General features: G+C 35.1%; 1 protein-coding gene across 1 annotated transcript; it reads left to right on the top strand.

The window, feature by feature from the left end:
• Window positions 1-529: 529 nt before the first annotated feature.
• MS3_00006005 (uncharacterized protein) lies at window positions 530-20,487 on the top strand (the record flags this gene model as incomplete). Its single annotated transcript, XM_035729562.2, has 4 exons — window positions 530-1,388; window positions 5,920-6,071; window positions 10,057-10,117; window positions 18,128-20,487. Exons 1-4 carry the CDS (start codon window positions 1,112-1,114, stop codon window positions 20,485-20,487), a joined length of 2,850 nt encoding a protein of 949 aa, XP_035586663.1. The 5' UTR covers window positions 530-1,111.
• Window positions 20,488-21,535: the final 1,048 nt, after the last annotated feature.

Below are 21,535 nucleotides of genomic sequence, written 5' to 3'. Positions count from 1 at the left end.
CAATGGTGATGCCATGGCAACTCCATCTAGCTGTCTATAGTATTCGTTGTCATATCTGAATTGTACATTCATTGTGCATCTAAGAATTAACTGTTTTATCGCGGTTGCTGGAATCGGGGTTTCTATACGTCTCTCTGTTAGTTCATTGCAAATAAAATCAACTGTTTCTAGTAGTGGAATGTTAGTGAATAAAGATGATACATCAAGTGATAACATGAAATTATTCTTGACTGATAGGCTTTTTATGTTCTCAACAAATTCAAAGGAATCCTTGACACTATGTTTGACAATTTCTTTGTGTAATGGTTTAAGAATTTGTTGAATCGAATCAACCAATCAGAATAAAGTAAGGAGAACTTTGTTGTATTGAATCAACCAATCAGAATAAAGTAAGAAGAACTTTGTTGTATTGAATCAACCAATCAGAATAAAATAAAAAGTGTTCTGTCGTATCGAATTGACCAATTGGAATAGAGTTTTAGAAATTCTATTTATTTTGTTAAATATCAAATGGATGTAATAGATTTCAATTAGTTATTAATCTGTTGTTCAATGTTACCAAATTTTTATTGATAATTTAACATTGAATGATTCACTTATGATCTCAATGAAGAGAACGACAACAACACATTAACTATCTCTATAACAAAAAGTCCTATTTTTGATATTTGGTCAATAAAGAAGGAATGAATTGAGTGAATAAATTGCTTTTCAATTAGTACTTTTTTTTCATTATTGCTCTATATATGATTTACAATGATGAAATAATACTTATCAAATGGATACGTTACGTAATAATGATATATTGATTAGAAATTAATATTGAATAATTGAAAGAAAGAGGATTAATCATAATCAAAGTAATTATTCGATAATCAAGAAGTTGCTATGTTGCATACTTTTATCATCTTTTCATTGATAGTTATTATTCATTTGAATTAAAGTATCTACACATAACATTTAATCTCCTATGATCATATATAGTAGTAGTAGTAGTACAGATTAGAACATTGGTAAAGAAGAGCCTGAATGACTTCACTGAATAGTGTTCCATTGTTCATATATTAAAGTCTATCTATTCTTAGTTATTTAAATAGACGATTAATTAATAATGAATAAAAGTCATGAATTCACTCATCTTATTCATACAACTATTAATGCTAATAATTATCAATTACAATCAACTAATTCAACTGTATTATGTTTATGTATTACATTAATTATATTAACATGGTTAACTAATTGTATTCTACTTGGTGGTATATTACAAACAAAAGGAAATGGTAAAAATGTATCTATAATTTATTTTTTTATTGGATCACAAGCAATAGCTGCTTTATTACATGTAACATTAAATTTACCACCATCAATTGTGAATATATTATTTGGTAAGTAATTTTTCCTGATGATGATGATTTGGATGATGATAATACTAATAACAGTAGTAATAATGATACTACAATTACTATCAATATTTGTATAAATTTTTGATTGAAATCATGAGTAAATTGAAGCTAGACCACAATGGAAAACCTGGAAGCACTGGACGGCCGTTTCGTCCTAGCATGGGACCCCTCAGTAGTGCGCATCCAAGATCCTGCTCGTGGGATTCGAACCCAGGACCTATCAGTCACGCGTCAGGCGCTTAATAAACTAGACCACTGAGCCGGCATCCAATGGTGTTAATGTCTGACTTCAATCAATCCACGAAATTGCGCGACCATCTTCCATTTTACTGAGGTAGATACCTGTTTCTATCCGACACGGATTAGCTCCAGTGGTCACGACTTCTCACCAGAACTCTGAGAATTTTCTCACGAAGCTAGTCACTAGTGAGCACATGGTGAATTAGAATATTTTCCTAATATGATTAGGTTCTTGTATTTGATGAATTGAACCAATCAATATGAGCATTCTGTTTGACTTATATACTTGTCAGATAAATGTATCTGTAATCTAGAAAAAACTTATAGTTCAAGTATAATCTGAATATAATTCAACTAGTTTAACTGTTGGAGATGCTACTACTGAACTATTTGGGGGTTATTAATGATCTGTTTTAACACAGATATGTTTGTAGTCTTCTGTTTCTGAGTAGTCATTGATACTATGTTTAAGCATTTTGCCATTTGAGTCTAATCATTCAAAGTCAATAAAGTGTTCTTGATTGAGTGAGATCACGAATCGGTTGATATTAGATAACCGTTGAAAACCTGAAACAACTGGAAGGCCAATTCATTCTTGGATGAGACTTTTCAGCAGTGCGCGCTCACGATCATAGGACCATCGATCTCGTGTGTAAATGCTCAACCTCTAGACCACTGAGCCATCATCCGACCATGTGCCATACTAGGACGTAACCGTCGTCTAGTGATTTCAGGTTTACAATGGTGTTCTAACATTGATCGATTCATGATTTCAATCAAAAACTCAACAGTCTCCACAACCCCGTACTGTCAATGAAATGTGTTTGGTGATCCCGTGTAACGTGATTCGTTGAATATATATTCACTTGGTTATTAAAATTTAAAGCCATACAGGAATATACAATATGGCTTCGTGAAATAGCAAAACCATACTATAATATTTCATTTACAAAATGTTCATTAATTGTCTCAGAATTCATTATTCCTTCATTTTCATACTAATTGCTTTCTGTTCCCGTTCTTTCCTCTTCGATCTACTCAATCTTTTGCTGCCACAAATCCTATTCCTGACTCGTGTTATATGATACACAACAATCATTTTCTGTTCTCATTCTGTTTTCTTTGATCTTATTAACTTTTTGCATCCAGGTATTTCATTTTTTGATTGGCGATATATACTACTTATATATCAATCGATTTCAGTAGTACACGCCCCTTCAAGCATAACAACGTTTATCGATATTAGAAAATTTTAAATGAAATTTGACTAAAACTAGCAAATGTAACTACTTTAATTCAAAAATATATTCAAACAATTTTTTTAAATAACTACATTGACATCCAAAACAGAGAATTTACGAGGACACTCCAAAAAAGTTCACAAGACCAGAACAAATTACTTGTCAGCTGACTGTCGACCTTCCCATCGAATCATCAACAAGTGAAATTCATTACCTCAGCACGTGGTTGAAGCTCCATCCGTCGACTCTTTGAAAAGAAAGTTTGATCAACTGAGAGACCACCATTGTCAGGACTAACACAGGCCATCAAGCCTCCTGTCCTTTCCAAACTGAAACTGGTGATACAATCATGATTCATTTGCATCACATTTTATATTGTATGAATTAAAATTAATGAATGTAGCGTAAAGCATTGATTCTTTAACAACTTTGTCTGTCTTCCCTTATATGGTAATATTAAAATCACTTCATATCTTTCTTCCTACCAACTAATTCTTTCTTCTTGTACTATATCTTTATATGCAATCTTTCTTTTATACATTACTATGATTGAGGTGACTACCTTTATGAATTCGGTATTCATCTTGTTGTGCTAATGATATATGGCAATGTGGACCGGTACACATATGTGCCTGATCTTAAGTTGTAGCTGACTGACTGTTTGACTGGATAGTCTATGTGTTTCCTGTTTATTAGTTGGTTGAAAGTAGTCGATAAAAAAAACATGAACGTGATTTTCATGTTAGTTGACACTTGTCAGCAAAAGAATACATGCAATCCTCAAAGAATTGATGTTTCTTGGTGAATTCAGATATGAATCATCCAGTTTAATACATTGTCATTGAGCTATTCGGGCACCAACTAGCCTCCTACATGATTATAATATGCAAGTTGAATAATTAATAGATTTCAATGAATTCTATACTTAATCCTTAACACATAAACCAGTTAGATAATCATAATTAATGATCAACTTAGAAATTATTATAATCCAATGAATCCAATGTCCACTTGTATCAACTCTCATTAGCTAACAACACTTAAGATTTTTTAACACGTAACATCACTAGAAATAAAAAGAAAATAGTACATTGACATAATTTAATCAATCAACTTGTGATAAAAGTTTATAATAATGTGTTTTATGCTACTGATATCGATAGGTATAAGTAGCATGTACCATCAATCGAAACTGAAATACCTGGCGGCAGAAGGCTAAGACGATCAAAGATCGAAGAGAAGAAAATGAGAACAAAGAATGAGTGGTGTAGAAATGAAGAAACAGTCAATAAGCCAGACAAAAGATGATATTACTAAGAGTGTAGTTAAGATCGTTGTTAAGTTATCATGACATAGTATAGATTACATTTTAAATATACATTTGGGTAGGATCTGATCAATCATACTGACAGTAAAGCAATAATTGATTACGTAACTAAATAATATACTCAGAATGAAATTAACTTGATGAAAGATTATCTTTCGTAACAGTTAATACTATCACGATAGTCAAATGAGAGTTTCCAGATCATTTGACAACTTAAGAAATTACATTTGACATCTTATTTCTTAGTTATCGTCAAACCGGTTCTGAAAAAAAAGAGAACATTAAACGTTTCAACTCATTTCAGTGATTAATATATGGGATCTAGTAAAATAGTGTTTATGAGAGAGAGAGTCCAAAACCAAAGATGACATTAGTTTTACACTGTTCAGCTATTATCGGCATAGATGTTTGTGTGGATTATTTAGCATTATTGATGTCACTATATCATGTGTTCATTAGTGATTAATCTCAAGAAGTAATTGTCGACTTCTATTGAAAAACCATAACCATTTGATTTCAAACTGCGGCCGTTTAGTTTGCGATAGTACACATATTATAAAAAACCATTGTAAAACACATAGCGTTGAACAGCTATTTTGTCATAGTATCAAAATCGTCAACAGAGTTTGCCTACAAACCCCACAAGTGTTGTGATGTATACCTATGGATGTCAATTCAGTGATGTAAAGATGAGGCACTCTCCGTGATATCTGAATTCCTTAGCTTTGATCTTAGAGGGGTCGTGGTTGTAAACTGTTGAAAAGTTTTATGCTAGGACGAAGCACCTATCCAATTCCTCCCAGTCTTCAATGGTTATATAACCAAGGTCATTTCGTGATATAAACTGCAACATTCAGATATCTCCAAAAAACCCTCATACTAATACCTGAAATCAGTTTGCAACGTCAAGATTGTGAATCACTGAAGCTCGATATCTGGTTATAAGGCAATAAATAGTTGTTCCATGGTGATATGGAACTTTTAAGCAACGTATATACCAATAACTTTACATGAGCCCAAACCCACAGCATTCTTGCGTTCTCTTTACTTGATGATTTCAATCGTGATGCTTTCATTGATTTTCTAGGTAGTTTATATGTTGGACTGACTTCTTAATTACTGGTTAGCCTGAGTCTGAAGTGTATAAAAATTCTCTGATCTCCGTTACGTTCCCTTTGTTTAACATTGTAACACTTTACTAGTCAACTGTATAGTTATAATTGTCTACATCCATCAGTATTAGCTAAGATGCATTGTAGAGTTTGATAGCTAGTTGGAATTTATTCAGACTAAGATGAAAGTAGTGATCACTTCGCTTAATGTTATTTGGATAAAGTTGAAATATTTCGTTTTGTTGATGATAATCGACCATTCTTCTTTTATCATTTCATCCTTCAGTTTGTATAAAAGTGACTGGAGTGATTTGGTTGATTGGTTTTATTTATTAATTTATTTAATTATTTGAACAGTAACATTGATACAAGAAGGCATCAAATAGATATGCGCCACATAAATCATTCCATTTATATGAGGTCTGTGTTACTACATGTGTGTGCAGACCGAAACAGGTGGTTTTCTCAGGGAGCCACACCCGAAGCCTTTGACCTAAAGGTCTAATTCACAAGGCAGTGGGGTTACGTAAGGAAACGCAGTCCCATGGTAACCGGTGACCAATAATAGTTTCATACACCATTTGTTTACTCAGGATCCAGGAGTCCATGTACATCATTGGTTTGGAATCACGGTTTCACAACTCACCTAGGTGGATCCTCGGTAACCACCAACCCGGTTAAAGCTCCAGACATTCGTTTTTCGTCCTCTCAATTTCATAATCAACACCCCTGCCTCAAGAAGGCAGTGGTTGTATGCATGTGGCCACTTGAGAGAGAGAGAGAGAGCTGACTCTCCCCACTCTCAGCCGTACTAGCGCATTTGGGGTTCGCAATTACCAATCATCCCTAATAACTTTCATAATGTAACTGTAATTGCTGGCATATATAAATATTCTTTTCATAAAGTTACATGGGTAGCTATTTACCTTTATCAGATATGGTAGACTCAATACGTAGATCATTTTCATTTATGCATGAAATCATTCATTCATAAATCATTCATCCTTAGTCATTTATACCCATCCCCCCAGTAGACTATTCAATAATTCATTACATAATACATCAGTATTGTTCAGATATGATTAATTCATATTTTCCCTCATATTATTGACAGTGAATATTTGATAATGAATGTGTTACAATCGATTTGACAAAGAAATACGTTAGTTATATCTTGTTCTTATCTTTCTAGTTTTGTCTAATGTAAAAACAACTAACGTAGAATAATAATACGGATTCATGTGTGTGTGTTTGCATTTTCCCTTAACAACCAGTATGTTTTCACTTAACAGTTCATTTGGTGTTGACATTTCCAAGTCTTTCAAGATAATCAATAAACCATGAATATTCGATTTGTTATATTTTAGTTCATTTGTTGCTATGAAAAGATTGTAACTAGATTCATCAATTCTAATAATACACACAATGATCCATTTTTTAATTTATTTTCAAGGCATTCAGTTATTGATAAATCTTCTAATTGAATACTTGTTATGTTCATTAAACTTGAATGCTACTACTAATTCGTCTTACTCGGAACGGAACGAAGAATCAAGGATGCAGAGACTCGATAGGCTATACTGATCCGTTGTCCCCGACTCAGCTAACTCGATCCAGAGGTCTTGGTAAGATGTAGAAAAGTGTATTCTACAGACAACCAGAAGATACCAGGTCCATCAAACACACAAATCAAGTGTATTTATACAAAATCGATATTGTCATGGAAGTTTTTAAACGTTTAATCGATAAGTTCGTCAATCGACTATGTGCGTGGGTGGTAAGAAATGCCCAAGCATACATCTGCATACAAGCTCCACAAAGATAAAATTACAAAATATGAGTTTTGGGGATCTAACGTCCCCAACAATACTCGATCTGGTTTCCTAAACTCTTTTAGTAAACTTCAGGCTAAATTTACAAAACAATTTGAGCACGAGAGAAAAAGCGTGAAGTATGGAAGAAAACGCTTTACTCCAAGATTTGATTATTTACAGAAAATCTAGCATATTATATGTGTTATAACTTTGGTCTTGTGTTCTATAAATGTATAACGTAATGATACCGCCGAATAAAAAACGGTGATTTATCCACCGGACTAATGACGCATAATGCACGTACGAGCAGTCAAGAGTTTTGATTGGTCCTGCTTCTTGCTTAGCCCAGCCAGTTAAGTCCAGAACACCAATTTCAGCCTCTGCAATATGAATCCTTATATTTCAAACATACTCGGTTTATATATCAACCAGACAGACCATATTGTACCATAAAATAGGAAACAACATTTGTACAAGAATTAGCCAGAAGTGGCTGTGAGTGTGGGAAGTAGTAATTAATAAACAGGGCATGATTCAAGAATGGTAAATCGTAGAATAATAGTTCATAGGACAAAATAAAACTCATAATAAGAGGGACATGAATATATATAGTTTAGTTATTAAAAACTTATACGATAACAATATACGAATAGTATTGATCCATAAATGGATCCCAAAGGTTACTATTCATTATTCTTATCGAGACATAACACTTACACTAATCTGATCGTTATTGTTCTTCTTTTTTTCTTTTACGCTCCCTACCTTCCTTTTTTGTCTTCCCATTCTCATTGTTTTGTATGGCGCACACATATTTGGTGCCCTTTTGTACCAATATTTATGTGTTCAAATAAATAAATAATCAACACCTATGAACTCCACTAGTCATAAATTCACACTAGGACTTCTACTGGTTAGACATTCATTAGGAGAGTTGAAGGTCTTGAATTGGATCACTAACAAACCCATCTTTTATCAAATCCATTAAGATACAGAAAGAATATCAATGGGACAATAATGAAATGTTGTTAGTACGAATACGCCATTTAAATGTAAATGAAGGGTTGTTCAATTATTTATGTTACATTTATCTAATGTTAAAATATTGTCAATAATGCTAACATTTATGTATGTACCATCTTACCATCACACACTATCATAAAGGGAGGGGAAATTCAAGTCACTGACACTTTGTAAGGTCAATCATAACTTCAGACTACTTCGTTGATAAAACGTTGAATGATATATTTAAAACTTTAGTCACTTACCTGTACTACCTACAAATTCCATCACAGTCACGTAGGTGTATACACACGTTGTCTTTCCTTAAACCGTGAAATTAAATTTACTTTATATCTTTCTTTCTATGAACTAATCCTTCCTTCCTTCCTTCCTCTATCATATCTTTATACATAATCGTTCTTTCATATATTACTACCATGTAAGTTAGTCCTTCTATGAGGTGTGACAAATTGAACCGATGCATACATGTGCCTGGTACTATATTGTAACTGACTGATCACCTACAAATACTATTCTAATTCAAACAGAGCAGATGCTTATTTATGATGAAGATCACTTACAAAATGAAGAATTCTCACAGATGTATAGTCTTGTTTTCTTATGCATTTCAATGGAACTTATATTAGATTTCTATAAAAGACATCGAGAAAGAACTCGATTATGAGGATTTTTCAGTGAATATTTCCAACCGTAAAAACGACACCAACACCGATGTTAATCATATTGACATTTATATCTCATATGAAAAGAATTACAAGTTTAAAATCACGCATGTAATATCCTTTTGTTTATATCCAGTATACTTTAACTAATTACATGATCAATCAATAGAGTATTTTTGATTGAAATCATGAACCGATTGATGTTAGACCATCATTGAAAACCTGCAAGCACTGGACGGCCGTTTCGTCCTATTGTGGGACTCGTCAACGGTGAGCATCCACGATCCCGATCGCAGGATTTCAACCCAGGGCCTTCAGTCTCGCGCGCGAACGCTTAACCCACTGAACCACTGAGCCGGCATCCAATGGTGTTAATGTCTAACCTCAACCAATCCACGAAATTGCGCGATGGTCGCGCAAGGCCCTCGGTTCGAATCTAGCGAGCGGGATCGTGGATGCTCACCGCTGAGGAGTCCCACAATAGGACGAAACGGCCGTCCAGTGCTTCCAGGTGTTCAGTAGTGATCTAGCATCAATCGGTTCATTATCTCAATCAAAAACTTAACAATCTTCACAACCACTATACCAACAATAGAGTATTCATTCCTTCATGTGTTTTTCTTTAGTTTTTGTTTTACTTCAAATACACATCCTAGTGATTATGTCATAAAGAATATTGTTCAAACGAATCGATCGATAGATTGAAATGATAAATCATCAGACATTTTCTTTCGTTTTTTTTGTCTAAAAGAGAAAGGAAACACTTTCTGATGAACAGAACTGATTGTCTACTTTCCAAATCAATATCCAAGAGATTTGACAGAGAATATCAATCGAAATGTTATTTGTAAAGTTCTATGTATACTACATCAATGTGTAATTTTGATTTAATAGGTCTACATAGAGATTATTTTCAAGTATCAAGGGACAAATCTATAAGTGAATGAACATCTAATTCGCTGTACTATCATAGAAACAACTCTTGTTCGCCTCCATTTACTTATGACTGTTTTGTTTTGTAAGATTATGAATGAAATTCAACCAATTTATTACATATATAAAAACAGTCGCTACCAGAACATCTCAGATATGACATGATCTATTGTGATATTGAGTGACATGGATCTGAATCATCAGAACCAATTTTTAAAAAAAGTGACCTATTAGAATTTTGTCAACAGAACTGACAACATCCATCTAAATGTGATTTATTAATGAGTACACTATTTAGATGGTGGTTGGAGGTAGTCAACAGGAAACCCTGGACCCGGGTTTCGTGCTACTTGGCACTCGTCAGAGTGTTGTACCTGTAATCTTGAGGGAACTGGTGCTCCCTGGCGGATTCGATCTCGTGTCACCCAGCTTCACAGTCAGAGACGTTACCACTGAGCTATCTGAGTGGTGACTAACCTCCTGTAGGACTGAGATGTAATCACAATTGATTGATCACTGGGTGGTGATCAATGTCATGCTTGTCTAGTCCTTATTAGTGCAGATCGAATTCTATCGATCCTGTTGACTACCTCCAACCACCATCTAAATCTCAATACATAGTACCCACAGTGTTGAGTCACCTAGACTGGTGGCCACATTGCAACATGATCGATAGCATTCGATCTGCACTAAATAAAGACTAGACAAGCATGACATTGATCACCACCCAGTGATCAATCAATTGTGATGAGTACACTTTGATTAGTACAGTTATGTTTAGTGATTGTGTAAGGTTTCCATACAATGTCAATCGTGAATAAATATTATAAGAATGAAATCCACTGACATATTTCTTGTAAAATAGTATGTTAGAAATGTGTACAGAAGGTGTTGTTTAACATCAATTGAATGTACTTGGTTATGTAATCTACTTTTGACGATTATCTTCTTGACCAATTAGTCAACGAGTAGTAATTAGTATCTTATGGTATATATTAAGGAATAAACTGAATTATATATGTATGTGCATATACTTATCTATATGTATATTATGAACTCTTAACTACGCGGAATGATCTATCCAACTTGTTAGTCATGAAATTCTATCCTTTTCCCATATCAGAAGAACATTAAACATGTGATTGAAAACAGCACTGCTCTAACTTTGAATGTTACCACTATTGATAAATGTTGTGCATAGGGTGAGTACTTCATCAAGTCAGACTTTTAAGAGCTTTCACGACTGTATTTAACAATAGAAACGGAAATCTTCTAGATATGTAACATCAAATAGCGAATATTTTAAATCAGATAACATCAAATATTGTAGAATAAAAACTTGTAGCTTGACAATAGTTTGTTCACTGAACATGATAGGACACATATGCTTATAAAGTGATTGTTAGATATAATTTCATTCATTTCCATTCAAAATATAAGCGAAGTACATCATTAAACCAAAAAAAACGCAATCACAAATCCCTTGTTATCTCTTACAAAAGTATAAATGTCAATCATATTGATCATTCATCATTATAAAGTACCCTAAGTCATATACAATTGTTCTACGTTATGGTTGATCAGACTCCAAAGATCTAATCCGATTGTGATCATTTAACTAATTGACACAATACCTAAGTTCAGTTTGTTTTATATCAGATGTTTGATATTGTGAACAGTTTTAGTAACTTACATGCAATTGAGTTTGTTCACATTTAATTCGGTTAAGTAATTTTGTTAATATCAGAAGGGGTTTTGCGGAGATTGTAGTAAATTCAACAGTTGAGATCGATTTCGTGGGTTAGTTGAAGTTAGACATTAACACCGTTGGATGACAGCCGGCTCAGTGGTCTGTAGCGACTCACGTGCAAATGGGTTTATTCTCATTTAACTCAGTTAAGCCCTTTTGCTAACTTATTTAGCGGACAAAGCCATCCGCACTATAACAATTTATTGTACCCTTATTATTATTTTGTGCTTGTATGAAATACGCATGCTTGAATATTGCTTACGGCCTACGCATTTATTCACTCTGCTAGTCTCACTACTAACCGCTTATTTGATTCGATTACTCATTAATTTCACATGCTATATATATGTCCATGTTATTCATATGGCTGACTCTGACTCTGCTTTCTCGCTCGCTTGATTGTACTCGATTGCTTATATTCGCTCAGTCGCTCGCTTGCCTGTTTGCCGTTCGGCACAACTCTTAATGCTCGTTTAATGCATCTGTAATTTTGGACATCTGTGTGTGTGGTCTCGAAATAAACGTAATCAACGCTTCGTACTCGCCTTCTGAATAATATACCGTTGGGGTTAAATAGGACGGTTATCAAGACGAATTGTATACGAAGTTAAGGAATACATCGAATACCGACCACCACATAATTGGCGATCCCGACGCGCGAACACGAAACAATCTTGAACGACATAATCCAATTCCTAAAATCCAACGTACTCGATTACAATTGTAACTATCATTTGGATTATAATTATAACTGTGGATTTATTATCTCATTATTTTGATTATACGTACATTATCTCACAAACATTATAGAACATAACGACAATATTCATAATAAACAACAATCTTTTACAAACAATTGATATTTTGGTGCAATTTAGTAAGTCCGTTCTTTGTTATGAATTGTACCATTTGTTTTTATCATTGTTTTTATCGACTCACTTTTCTCTGTGACATTCGCATTATATTCGTGTACTTTTTGATCTTTATAAATATGTCTTTAAGTAACGACACAATAGAACTTTCCCAAACGCCGTCCGTGAGGTCCATTAATGTAACTATTCCTCCTTTTAAGGTCACACATCCTCAACTTTGGTTTATCAGACTTGAACATTACTTTGTAGCTAATCGTGTTCATACACAGCGAGATAAATTTGGCCACGCGAGCTCGCTACTTCCAGATGAAGTAGCAGATAATGTACGAGAGATTTTAATCAAGCCAGACATAGAAAAGCCATACGACGCATTAAAACAGGCAGTGATTAAAGCCGTCTCATTAAGCGACCGGCAAGCCATCGAACAACTGCTCAGTCAAGTGCACATAGGAGATAGGGCTCCATCACAACTAAAAAAACTACATGAGAAGCATAATCGATGACAGAAAAGTAGATAAAAACATATTTTATCAGTTGTGGTTACGACGACTTCCAGCGAACGTGCAGCAGATCCTTGCGGTTGAGGACAGCGATGTCGATATAGACAACATTGCTAAAATAGCCGATAGGATTTATAAGAGAATGAAACAAACGAGTCCGCAAAGGCATAGTATCGCAGTAGATGGACGGATCGATGCATTACAAAAGGAGATTAATGTTTTATGCCACAAACTGACGAAACTAAACCAGAGCGATACGCAAAGAGGATGGTCACGAAGTAGATCGAGGGAAAGAAGTCGATCACGTTCTAGGAGACGCTCAGCTCCTACAATATGTTGGTACCATCAAACTTTCGGCGATAAAGCTCGAAACTGTAGACCATCATGTAAATTCAAACGACCACACTGATTGTCGATAACCGCCGCAACAACTACAACAGCTCCTAAAAACAGTCGTTTATTTTACGTTCAGGATAGAGTAACAGGCGCTCAATTCTTAGTGGATACGGGAGCAGAAGTAAGCGTCGTGCCTCCAGTAAGTAACGAAACACGAAATATCGATACAGCGCTAACGCTTAAGGCAGCAAATAAATCCGATATAAAAACATATGGCAAGCGAAAAGTAACCCTGAATTTTGGTCGTACTACCTCATTCCGCTGGGAATTCATTATCGCAGATGTATCCGTACCTATAATTGGTATTGATTTCTTAAAGAATTTCGACCTACTAGTGGATACCCGACGAAACCGGCTCGTGAACGGCGACCATTCAGTAGTGATAAGAGGAGTGACGACTGATCACGCATCCATGAATTTAGTAGTGTCAAAAGACAAAAGCGAGCCATATAGATCGCTTCTAAACGAGTATGCCGATCTGACGAAGGTATCATACGATAACAGAGATCTTAAACATACGGTACAGCACCATATTATAACGAAAGGTCCACCGACTAAATCAAGACCACGAAGGCTAGACCCGAAAAGGTTGAATGTCGCGAAACGAGAGTTCGAAAAGTTGACGAAGCTTGGTATCATAAGACCTTCTAATAGTCCCTGGGCGTCCCCATTGCATATGGTTTCGAAGAAGAATGGGGAAATCAGGCCATGCGGAGACTATAGAGCCCTTAACAAGCAAACGATAGCAGACAGATATCCGATACCACATATCCACGACATTACTACCAATATGGAAGGTGCCACGATATTTTCGAAAATCGATCTCGTTCGAGCTTATTACCATATTCCCGTAGCGGCAGAAGATATATCTAAAACGGCTATAACTACTCCATTTGGGTTATTCGAGTTTTTGCGAATGCCCTTCGGATTAACTAATGCAGCCCAAACCTTCCAAAGATTCATCGATCAGGTCGTCAGGGGTTTGACAGGAGTTCACGCATATATCGATGATATACTAGTAGCTAGCTCTACCAGGGAAGAACATCTACAACATCTACGACAGTTGTTTACGAAACTTCAAGAACATGGCGTCACTATTAACGTGGAAAAGTGTGAATTTGGAAAGGAATCATTGCAATTCCTAGGTCATATGATAAATTCACATGGTATCATGCCAGTTCCGACAGAAGTTGCTGCTATTCGTAATTATCCGTTGCCCGATTCACAAAGAAAATTACGAAGATTCTTGGGGCTAATAAACTATTATAGACGATTTATCCCAAACTGCGCAGCAATATTACAGCCATTGACGGACGCCTTGCGAGGACATACTCGAACATTCCGTCTTTCAGCGGATGCTATACAGGCTTTTGAGAACGCTAAGCGAGCGCTAAACGAGAAGATGATGTTGGTACGACGAAAGAACGAAGCACCATTAGCCGTCATGACAGACGCATCGAACTTAGCAGTAGGAGCCGTTTTACAGCAGTTAGTAAACGGTGTATGGGAACCACTTTCATTTTTCTCGAAAAGATTAAATCCTACCCAAACGAGATATAGTACGTTTGGAAGAGAATTATTAGCAATCTACTTAGCAATAAAACACTTCCGTCATATGGTCGAAGGCATAAATTTTACCGTCTATACAGACCATAAACCACTAACGAAAGCGTTAAGTGCAAAACAAGACAATTATTCCCCTAGAGAGATCCGACAATTAGAGTTCATTTCACAGTTCACGTCCGACGTACAGTACGTTAAAGGACAAGAAAACGATGTGGCCGACGCATTGTCACGAGCAACGATAAGCACACTTATGGCAAGTGGAATTGATTATAACGGTCTAGCAAAGTTGCAGGAGAGAGACATCGAGTTAAATAAACTCAGATCCGGTGGTTCAACATCATTAGTACTCGAAGAGGTGCGGTTTGGTAACACGAAAGTAATTTGCGATACATCAACAGGCCGACCGCGACCATTTATCCCGAAAACGTTGCGACACAAAATATTCGAAAGCATGCACAACATGTCGCACCCAGTAATAAAAGCCACGATAAAGCTGATTAGTGAACGATTCGTATGGACAAACATGAATCACGATGTACGTAATTGGACACAAGCATGCATGAAGTGCCAAAAAGTTAAGGTACATCGTCATACTAGCTCTGCAGTAGGTCCGTTTTCGCACCCAGACACTAGATTTGAACATATACACATCGATATTGTAGGACCACTGCCCGTTTCAAATGGATACAACAATATCTTTACATGCGTCGACAGGTTTACACGATGGCCGGTAGCAGTACCGATAAAAGACACCTCAGCTGAAACGGTAGCTAAAACCCTAGTTGAAAATTGGATTTCTTACTACGGTGCACCAACGATTATCACAACTGATAGAGGAGCACAATTCGAAAGTCGACTCTTTCAGCAGCTTACAGAACTCCTCGGTATTAAACGAATCCGAACGACATCGTACCATCCAATGGCAAACGGAATGGTCGAACGCCTACATAGGCAATTAAAAGCGTCCCTTACAGCCGTCATCGTTAACAACGATTGGTCTAATAAACTTCCTCTAGTAATGTTAGCTCTAAGAGCAACAATTAAACAAGACATGGGATGTTGTCCAGCCGAGTTAGTTTACGGAACTACTCTACGGTTACCCGGAGAATTTTTCACTTCAAGTAAAAGTGTCCCGACTGATGTAACCGGCTATGTGCAACGCCTGAGAAAGCACATGAGCGATTTAAAAATAATACCTCCCAGACCACAACAACGACGAGTATTCATACCACAGGAACTACATAACAGCACTCACGTATTCATCAGAAGAGATAAAATACAACCACCTCTTCAACCGAGTTACGACGGCCCATTTAAAGTGATAGAGAGGACAAATAAAACGGTTACCATAGAAAAAGCTGGGAAGACAGATGTAATTAGCATCGATCGAGTAAAGCCAGCTTTCATCGATAGCGATAATCAATCAACAAGTACAGACTCATCTAAGATGGTCACACCAGCGAAACACAAGTCGCAAGAGTCAACGACGTTAACGCAACAAAAAGACAAGACTCCGATAACAACAAGATCCGGCCGCAGAGTAAGATGGCCCCAACAATATGTTGCTACGATTTTTTATTAATGATCTACTATTTTAAATATTAATTATAACTTCTACCTCATTGTATACACATGCATTATTAAGCTCATGTTATACGCTATAAAACTCAACGTATCTTATGTACCCTTACACTTATGCGTATAATTTTTGTTTAAAATGTAAAGACAATACCGCATTCCTTCTATTTCTTGCTATTATTTTATGTAACCTCACGGACGGGCACAAACCAAATGTACAGCACACACTAACTTCATCTTAATTTTGTATAAGCCATTTTTTTCAAACAATTCAAACTACCCTATTCAGTTTACTATTTTTCTGTGCAAACACAGACATTTTCCATATGTCTTTGTTTGCAGGGGGGAGCTATTATAGCGACTCACGTGCAAATGGGTTTATTCTCATTTAACTCAGTTAAGCCCTTTTGCTAACTTATTTAGCGGACAAAGCCATCCGCACTATAACAATTTATTGTACCCTTATTATTATTTTGTGCTTGTATGAAATACGCATGCTTGAATATTGCTTACGGCCTACGCATTTATTCACTCTGCTAGTCTCACTACTAACCGCTTATTTGATTCGATTACTCATTAATTTCACATGCTATATATATGTCCATGTTATTCATATGGCTGACTCTGACTCTGCTTTCTCGCTCGCTTGATTGTACTCGATTGCTTATATTCGCTCAGTCGCTCGCTTGCCTGTTTGCCGTTCGGCACAACTCTTAATGCTCGTTTAATGCATCTGTAATTTTGGACATCTGTGTGTGTGGTCTCGAAATAAACGTAATCAACGCTTCGTACTCGCCTTCTGAATAATATACCGTTGGGGTTAAATAGGACGGTTATCAAGACGAATTGTATACGAAGTTAAGGAATACATCGAATACCGACCACCACAGGTCTCATTGGTTAAGCGCCTGGCGCAAAACTGATAGGTCCTGAGTCCGAATGCCACGAAGCGAGGTCGTGAATGCGCACTTCTGAGGAGTCCCACAATAGGACGAAACGGCCGTCCAGTGCTTCCAGGTTTTCCATGGTGGTCTAGCTTCAAATGACTCATGATGTCAACTGTTGAAATTAATTTTGTTAACTTAATAACGAACTGGGTCATCCGTACAACAACAATTTATCTACATCATTGTATCCTTATTACTGTTGCGAATGTATAAACATGTATGCTTGAGCATTGCTTACTGCCGACGCATTTATTCACTCTGCTAGGCTTACTACTTAACCGCTTAATTGATACGATGATTCACTCATTCCACTGCGTATATATATACATATGTTCATGTTATTCATGTCCATTGCTCTGTCTCTCTCTCGCTCAATTGTACTCGCTTACTCGTACTCATATTCGCTGACTCACTCGCTCGCTTGCATTCTTGCTTTTCGGCACAACTCTTTCATGCTTGTTTAATGCATCTGTAATTTTGAATATAAACATAATCAATACTTCGTATTCGCCTTCTAATTAATATATCGTTTGGGTGTTATCTAATGACGGTTATCAAGACGAACTGTACACGACGTATTAAGGATTATATTGAATACCGACCACCACAGTATATTATTACCCTCTCGCAATCATTCTATTTTATCTGTAGATCTCAATTTCATAAAGTACTTTAAGTAATAAATTGTGGTATAGTTTATCATTAATCTTTTTCTCTATTCTCTTCTTTCTTTTCTTTTCTTTTTAATTTTCTCTTTCAGGTACTTCACAAGTTCATTCATATGTTCATATTTTCTGTTTATATTCAATCTATTTAGATACTTTATTTTGTAATTTGACATTTTTACAAACATTCTTTTCAAGTTTAGATACATATTTACGATTAAAGAATCCAATATTTTATTTATCCTCATCACATAGAAGACCAGCATTATGGTTAAAAATAGGTTCACCATGGTTTATGGCTTGTATACAATCCATTGGTCAAATAGCATTAAGTGATCGTCGTCATGTTAAATTATACCCTGGTACAATGGAAACATCATCATCATCATTATCATCAGTTACATCCTATCATGTCAATTCATATCAACATTATTCTATGTTGAATAAAGATCCTATAAATGATAAACAAACAAATTCTGAATGGAATACAGTTTGTCTATTATTAGATCCAAATTTTTTAATAATACGTACTGTAATTGCATATGCTTTACCATTAATTACATGTTTAATATTAATTATATTACAATTATACGGTTTACATAGATTACGTAATCATTCACCAGAAATGTTGAATGCTTTATTAAATGTACGTTATCCTAGAAACAATAATAGTACTAGTAATAATAATACTAGAGAATACAATGAAGGAATGTGTTCACAAGATTCAGTCATTCCAAAACACGAAGCAAATCATTTCAAAAGACAAAATACTCAATTCGTTTGGAGAGAAAAGGATACTGGATTAGTGAATAACATTCATTCAATCTTTGATGGAACAATGTCGAATAGAATATTGTTACAAAATCCTCAATATAGACAATTATCAATAATGACAAATTCTTATCAGTTAAATCCAGCTTATACAAATGAAACATTATTACTTAGTAACAATGGATCGATTGATCGAATACAATTAAATCAATCATCCATATCACCAACTCGTTTATCAACTAGTTATTTATCTACGAGTCATTTAAGTGATTTACAAACAACAGTCTCAACGTCAATTTCAATGTTTGAATGTCCTACACATGGTCGAATTACAATGACCAATTCTATAAGCCGTATATCTAATATTGGTATCTCAGAGAATGGTGATCAAACTGTACGAAATCAAATTTCTAGTTTGGTAAATAATTCTAACACAGAAATGGAAAGAAATTCTGAAAAACATTTATATTCCACTTCAATAACTACTAATAGTAATACAATAACAATGAATTCTATATCAGATAATAATCATAATATTAATAGTTTGTTTACAGGTAAATTAGGTTCGAATACTTCCAGTGAAGAACCAATTACTTCAAATGCTTTTTTATTTAATTTGGATGGTGAACAAGTTAAGTTATTGTCGTTTAATCATTCATATGAACCATTGAATTCAACTGGATTAAATCAGTATCATTATTATTTATCATCAATGATGTCACCAACATCATTCCCTGAGTTATCTTCTTCTTCTCCATCCTGTCAACATCAACTATTACGTCATCAGCATACCTCTCCAATGACTTCACAACTAGATTTTAAAGTAACAAATGGAATGCATAAATCAAAATCTGATTATCAAATTAAATGTCGAAATGAAATGACTTCAACAAACGATCGTCTTTTGAGATCACATAGTTTAAAACCAAGTTATCAACAACAAGCACCATTTCATCAAAGTCAAATATTATCTAATGAGAAGAATGGAAACGATATGTTCAAGACAAATTTATGGTTGACTGCATATCAAGGTGAACAATTAGTGGTAGCAATTAATTTAGTTAGTTGTATTATTGCAGTTGGTACATGGTCTCCATATATATTAGTGACATTAGCATATGCTTTATGTCAACCAATGAATATACCGAAATCTCTATATCATCAAATGATGCATTCTTATGGGACTTCATCAATCTCTACAAATTATCCTTTATCTTCTATTCAATCCATTTCATCTATTATGAATAATGATCTTAATTTATCAGATCATTCAATGAATAAATGTTGGATTCATTTAAGTGTTGATCGTATAGCAGATTTTCGTTGGTGGGCCTATGCATGCTCTGGACTATTATTACCATGTTTATTATTCTTTCTTGATTTAGGTTTACGTGAAGGTTGTTGGAAAGCGTTACAATTAAAAACTGAATCAAATCAGAATATTCATTCAACGAAATCCCTTTCAAATAGTATGAATAAACAGTCAATCATTGATAATGAATTGAAATCTGTCAAAGTTTCTAATCATTCAAACAATCATAGTAACAGATTATGTGATCATCCATCAACAAGTCATAATATCAACACTGACTGTAATATAAACACTGAGTCAATCAGTAAACTTTACAAACTTCAAAAATTTGAAATGATCTCAACTATTCCATGTACACAGACCAATGTATAAATGTGAAGTAAATATTTCTGTGAATGTAATGATCATTAGACATAAGAAAATTAACGGGAGAAAGCGAAAGCAAATCATTAGAATCCATAATTTAATGCTACCTTTCTTATTCACTTTCAGTCTTCATCGTATTGTATCATCACATGAATAGATTATGAATAAAATCTTATTAAAGAGATCGAATGCAGAGCTTTACATTCGACTTTTTAGTATGTAGACAATAGAACTATTGTGCTACAACACCAGCTACATAACAAACTACTTACTGTCAAGTCATTACAAATTCTGATGAAAAATGTTAACATAAAGTACCATTTGGTTAAATAGTAATCCTTTCGAGAGTAAAAGTCCTTCACTCCGATTAAAAATTAAAATCAATTTAGATGCAATTTGTTATGTAACATTCCAATGTAATATGCCTTCAGTCTTATAGGTTGTATAGTTGCTTTTTGATGTTGTTAACAGTTTCCATTTAGACTTTGTTGTAAATAATATTTTGATAATAAGTAAATAATAAGTAGTTTGCAATAATATTCGTAAAATGATATTTGAAAATACTTATCTATTTATTTGAATACATAAATATTGGTAGGAGGCAGCACCAGATAACTATGCGCTACATAAATCTCATTTGATTTGTTTGAGGGATGGGATACTGCTCGGGTGCCTAAACCCAAGTAGGTGGTTTTTTAGGGAGCCACATCCGGAGCCTTCAACCTAAAGGTCTGATCCACAAGGCAATGGAGTAACGTAAGGAGATGCAGTCTCATGGTAGCCGGTGACCAACAATAGGTTCATACGCCATTTGTTCACTTAGAATACTGGAACCCATTTAAACCATTGGTTTGGAATCAGGATTTTCCAAGTTACCTAGAGGGTCCTCTATATCCACCAACCCGGTTAAAGCTCCAGACGTTCGTTTTCCTCCTCTCAATTTCGTAAACAACACCCCCGTCACGAGAAGGCAGTGAGTAGGACTTCCCTGGCAGAGGCTATATACGCATGGCCATGTGAGAGCATTTCGAGAGGGAGAGCTGACTCTTCCCAC

This window comes from Schistosoma haematobium, chromosome 2 (assembly GCF_000699445.3).
Source record: "Schistosoma haematobium chromosome 2, whole genome shotgun sequence".
NCBI lineage: Eukaryota > Metazoa > Platyhelminthes > Trematoda > Strigeidida > Schistosomatidae > Schistosoma > Schistosoma haematobium.
The sequence above is the reverse complement of the archived record's forward strand: the minus strand, read 5'-3'. Positions and strand labels throughout refer to the sequence as shown.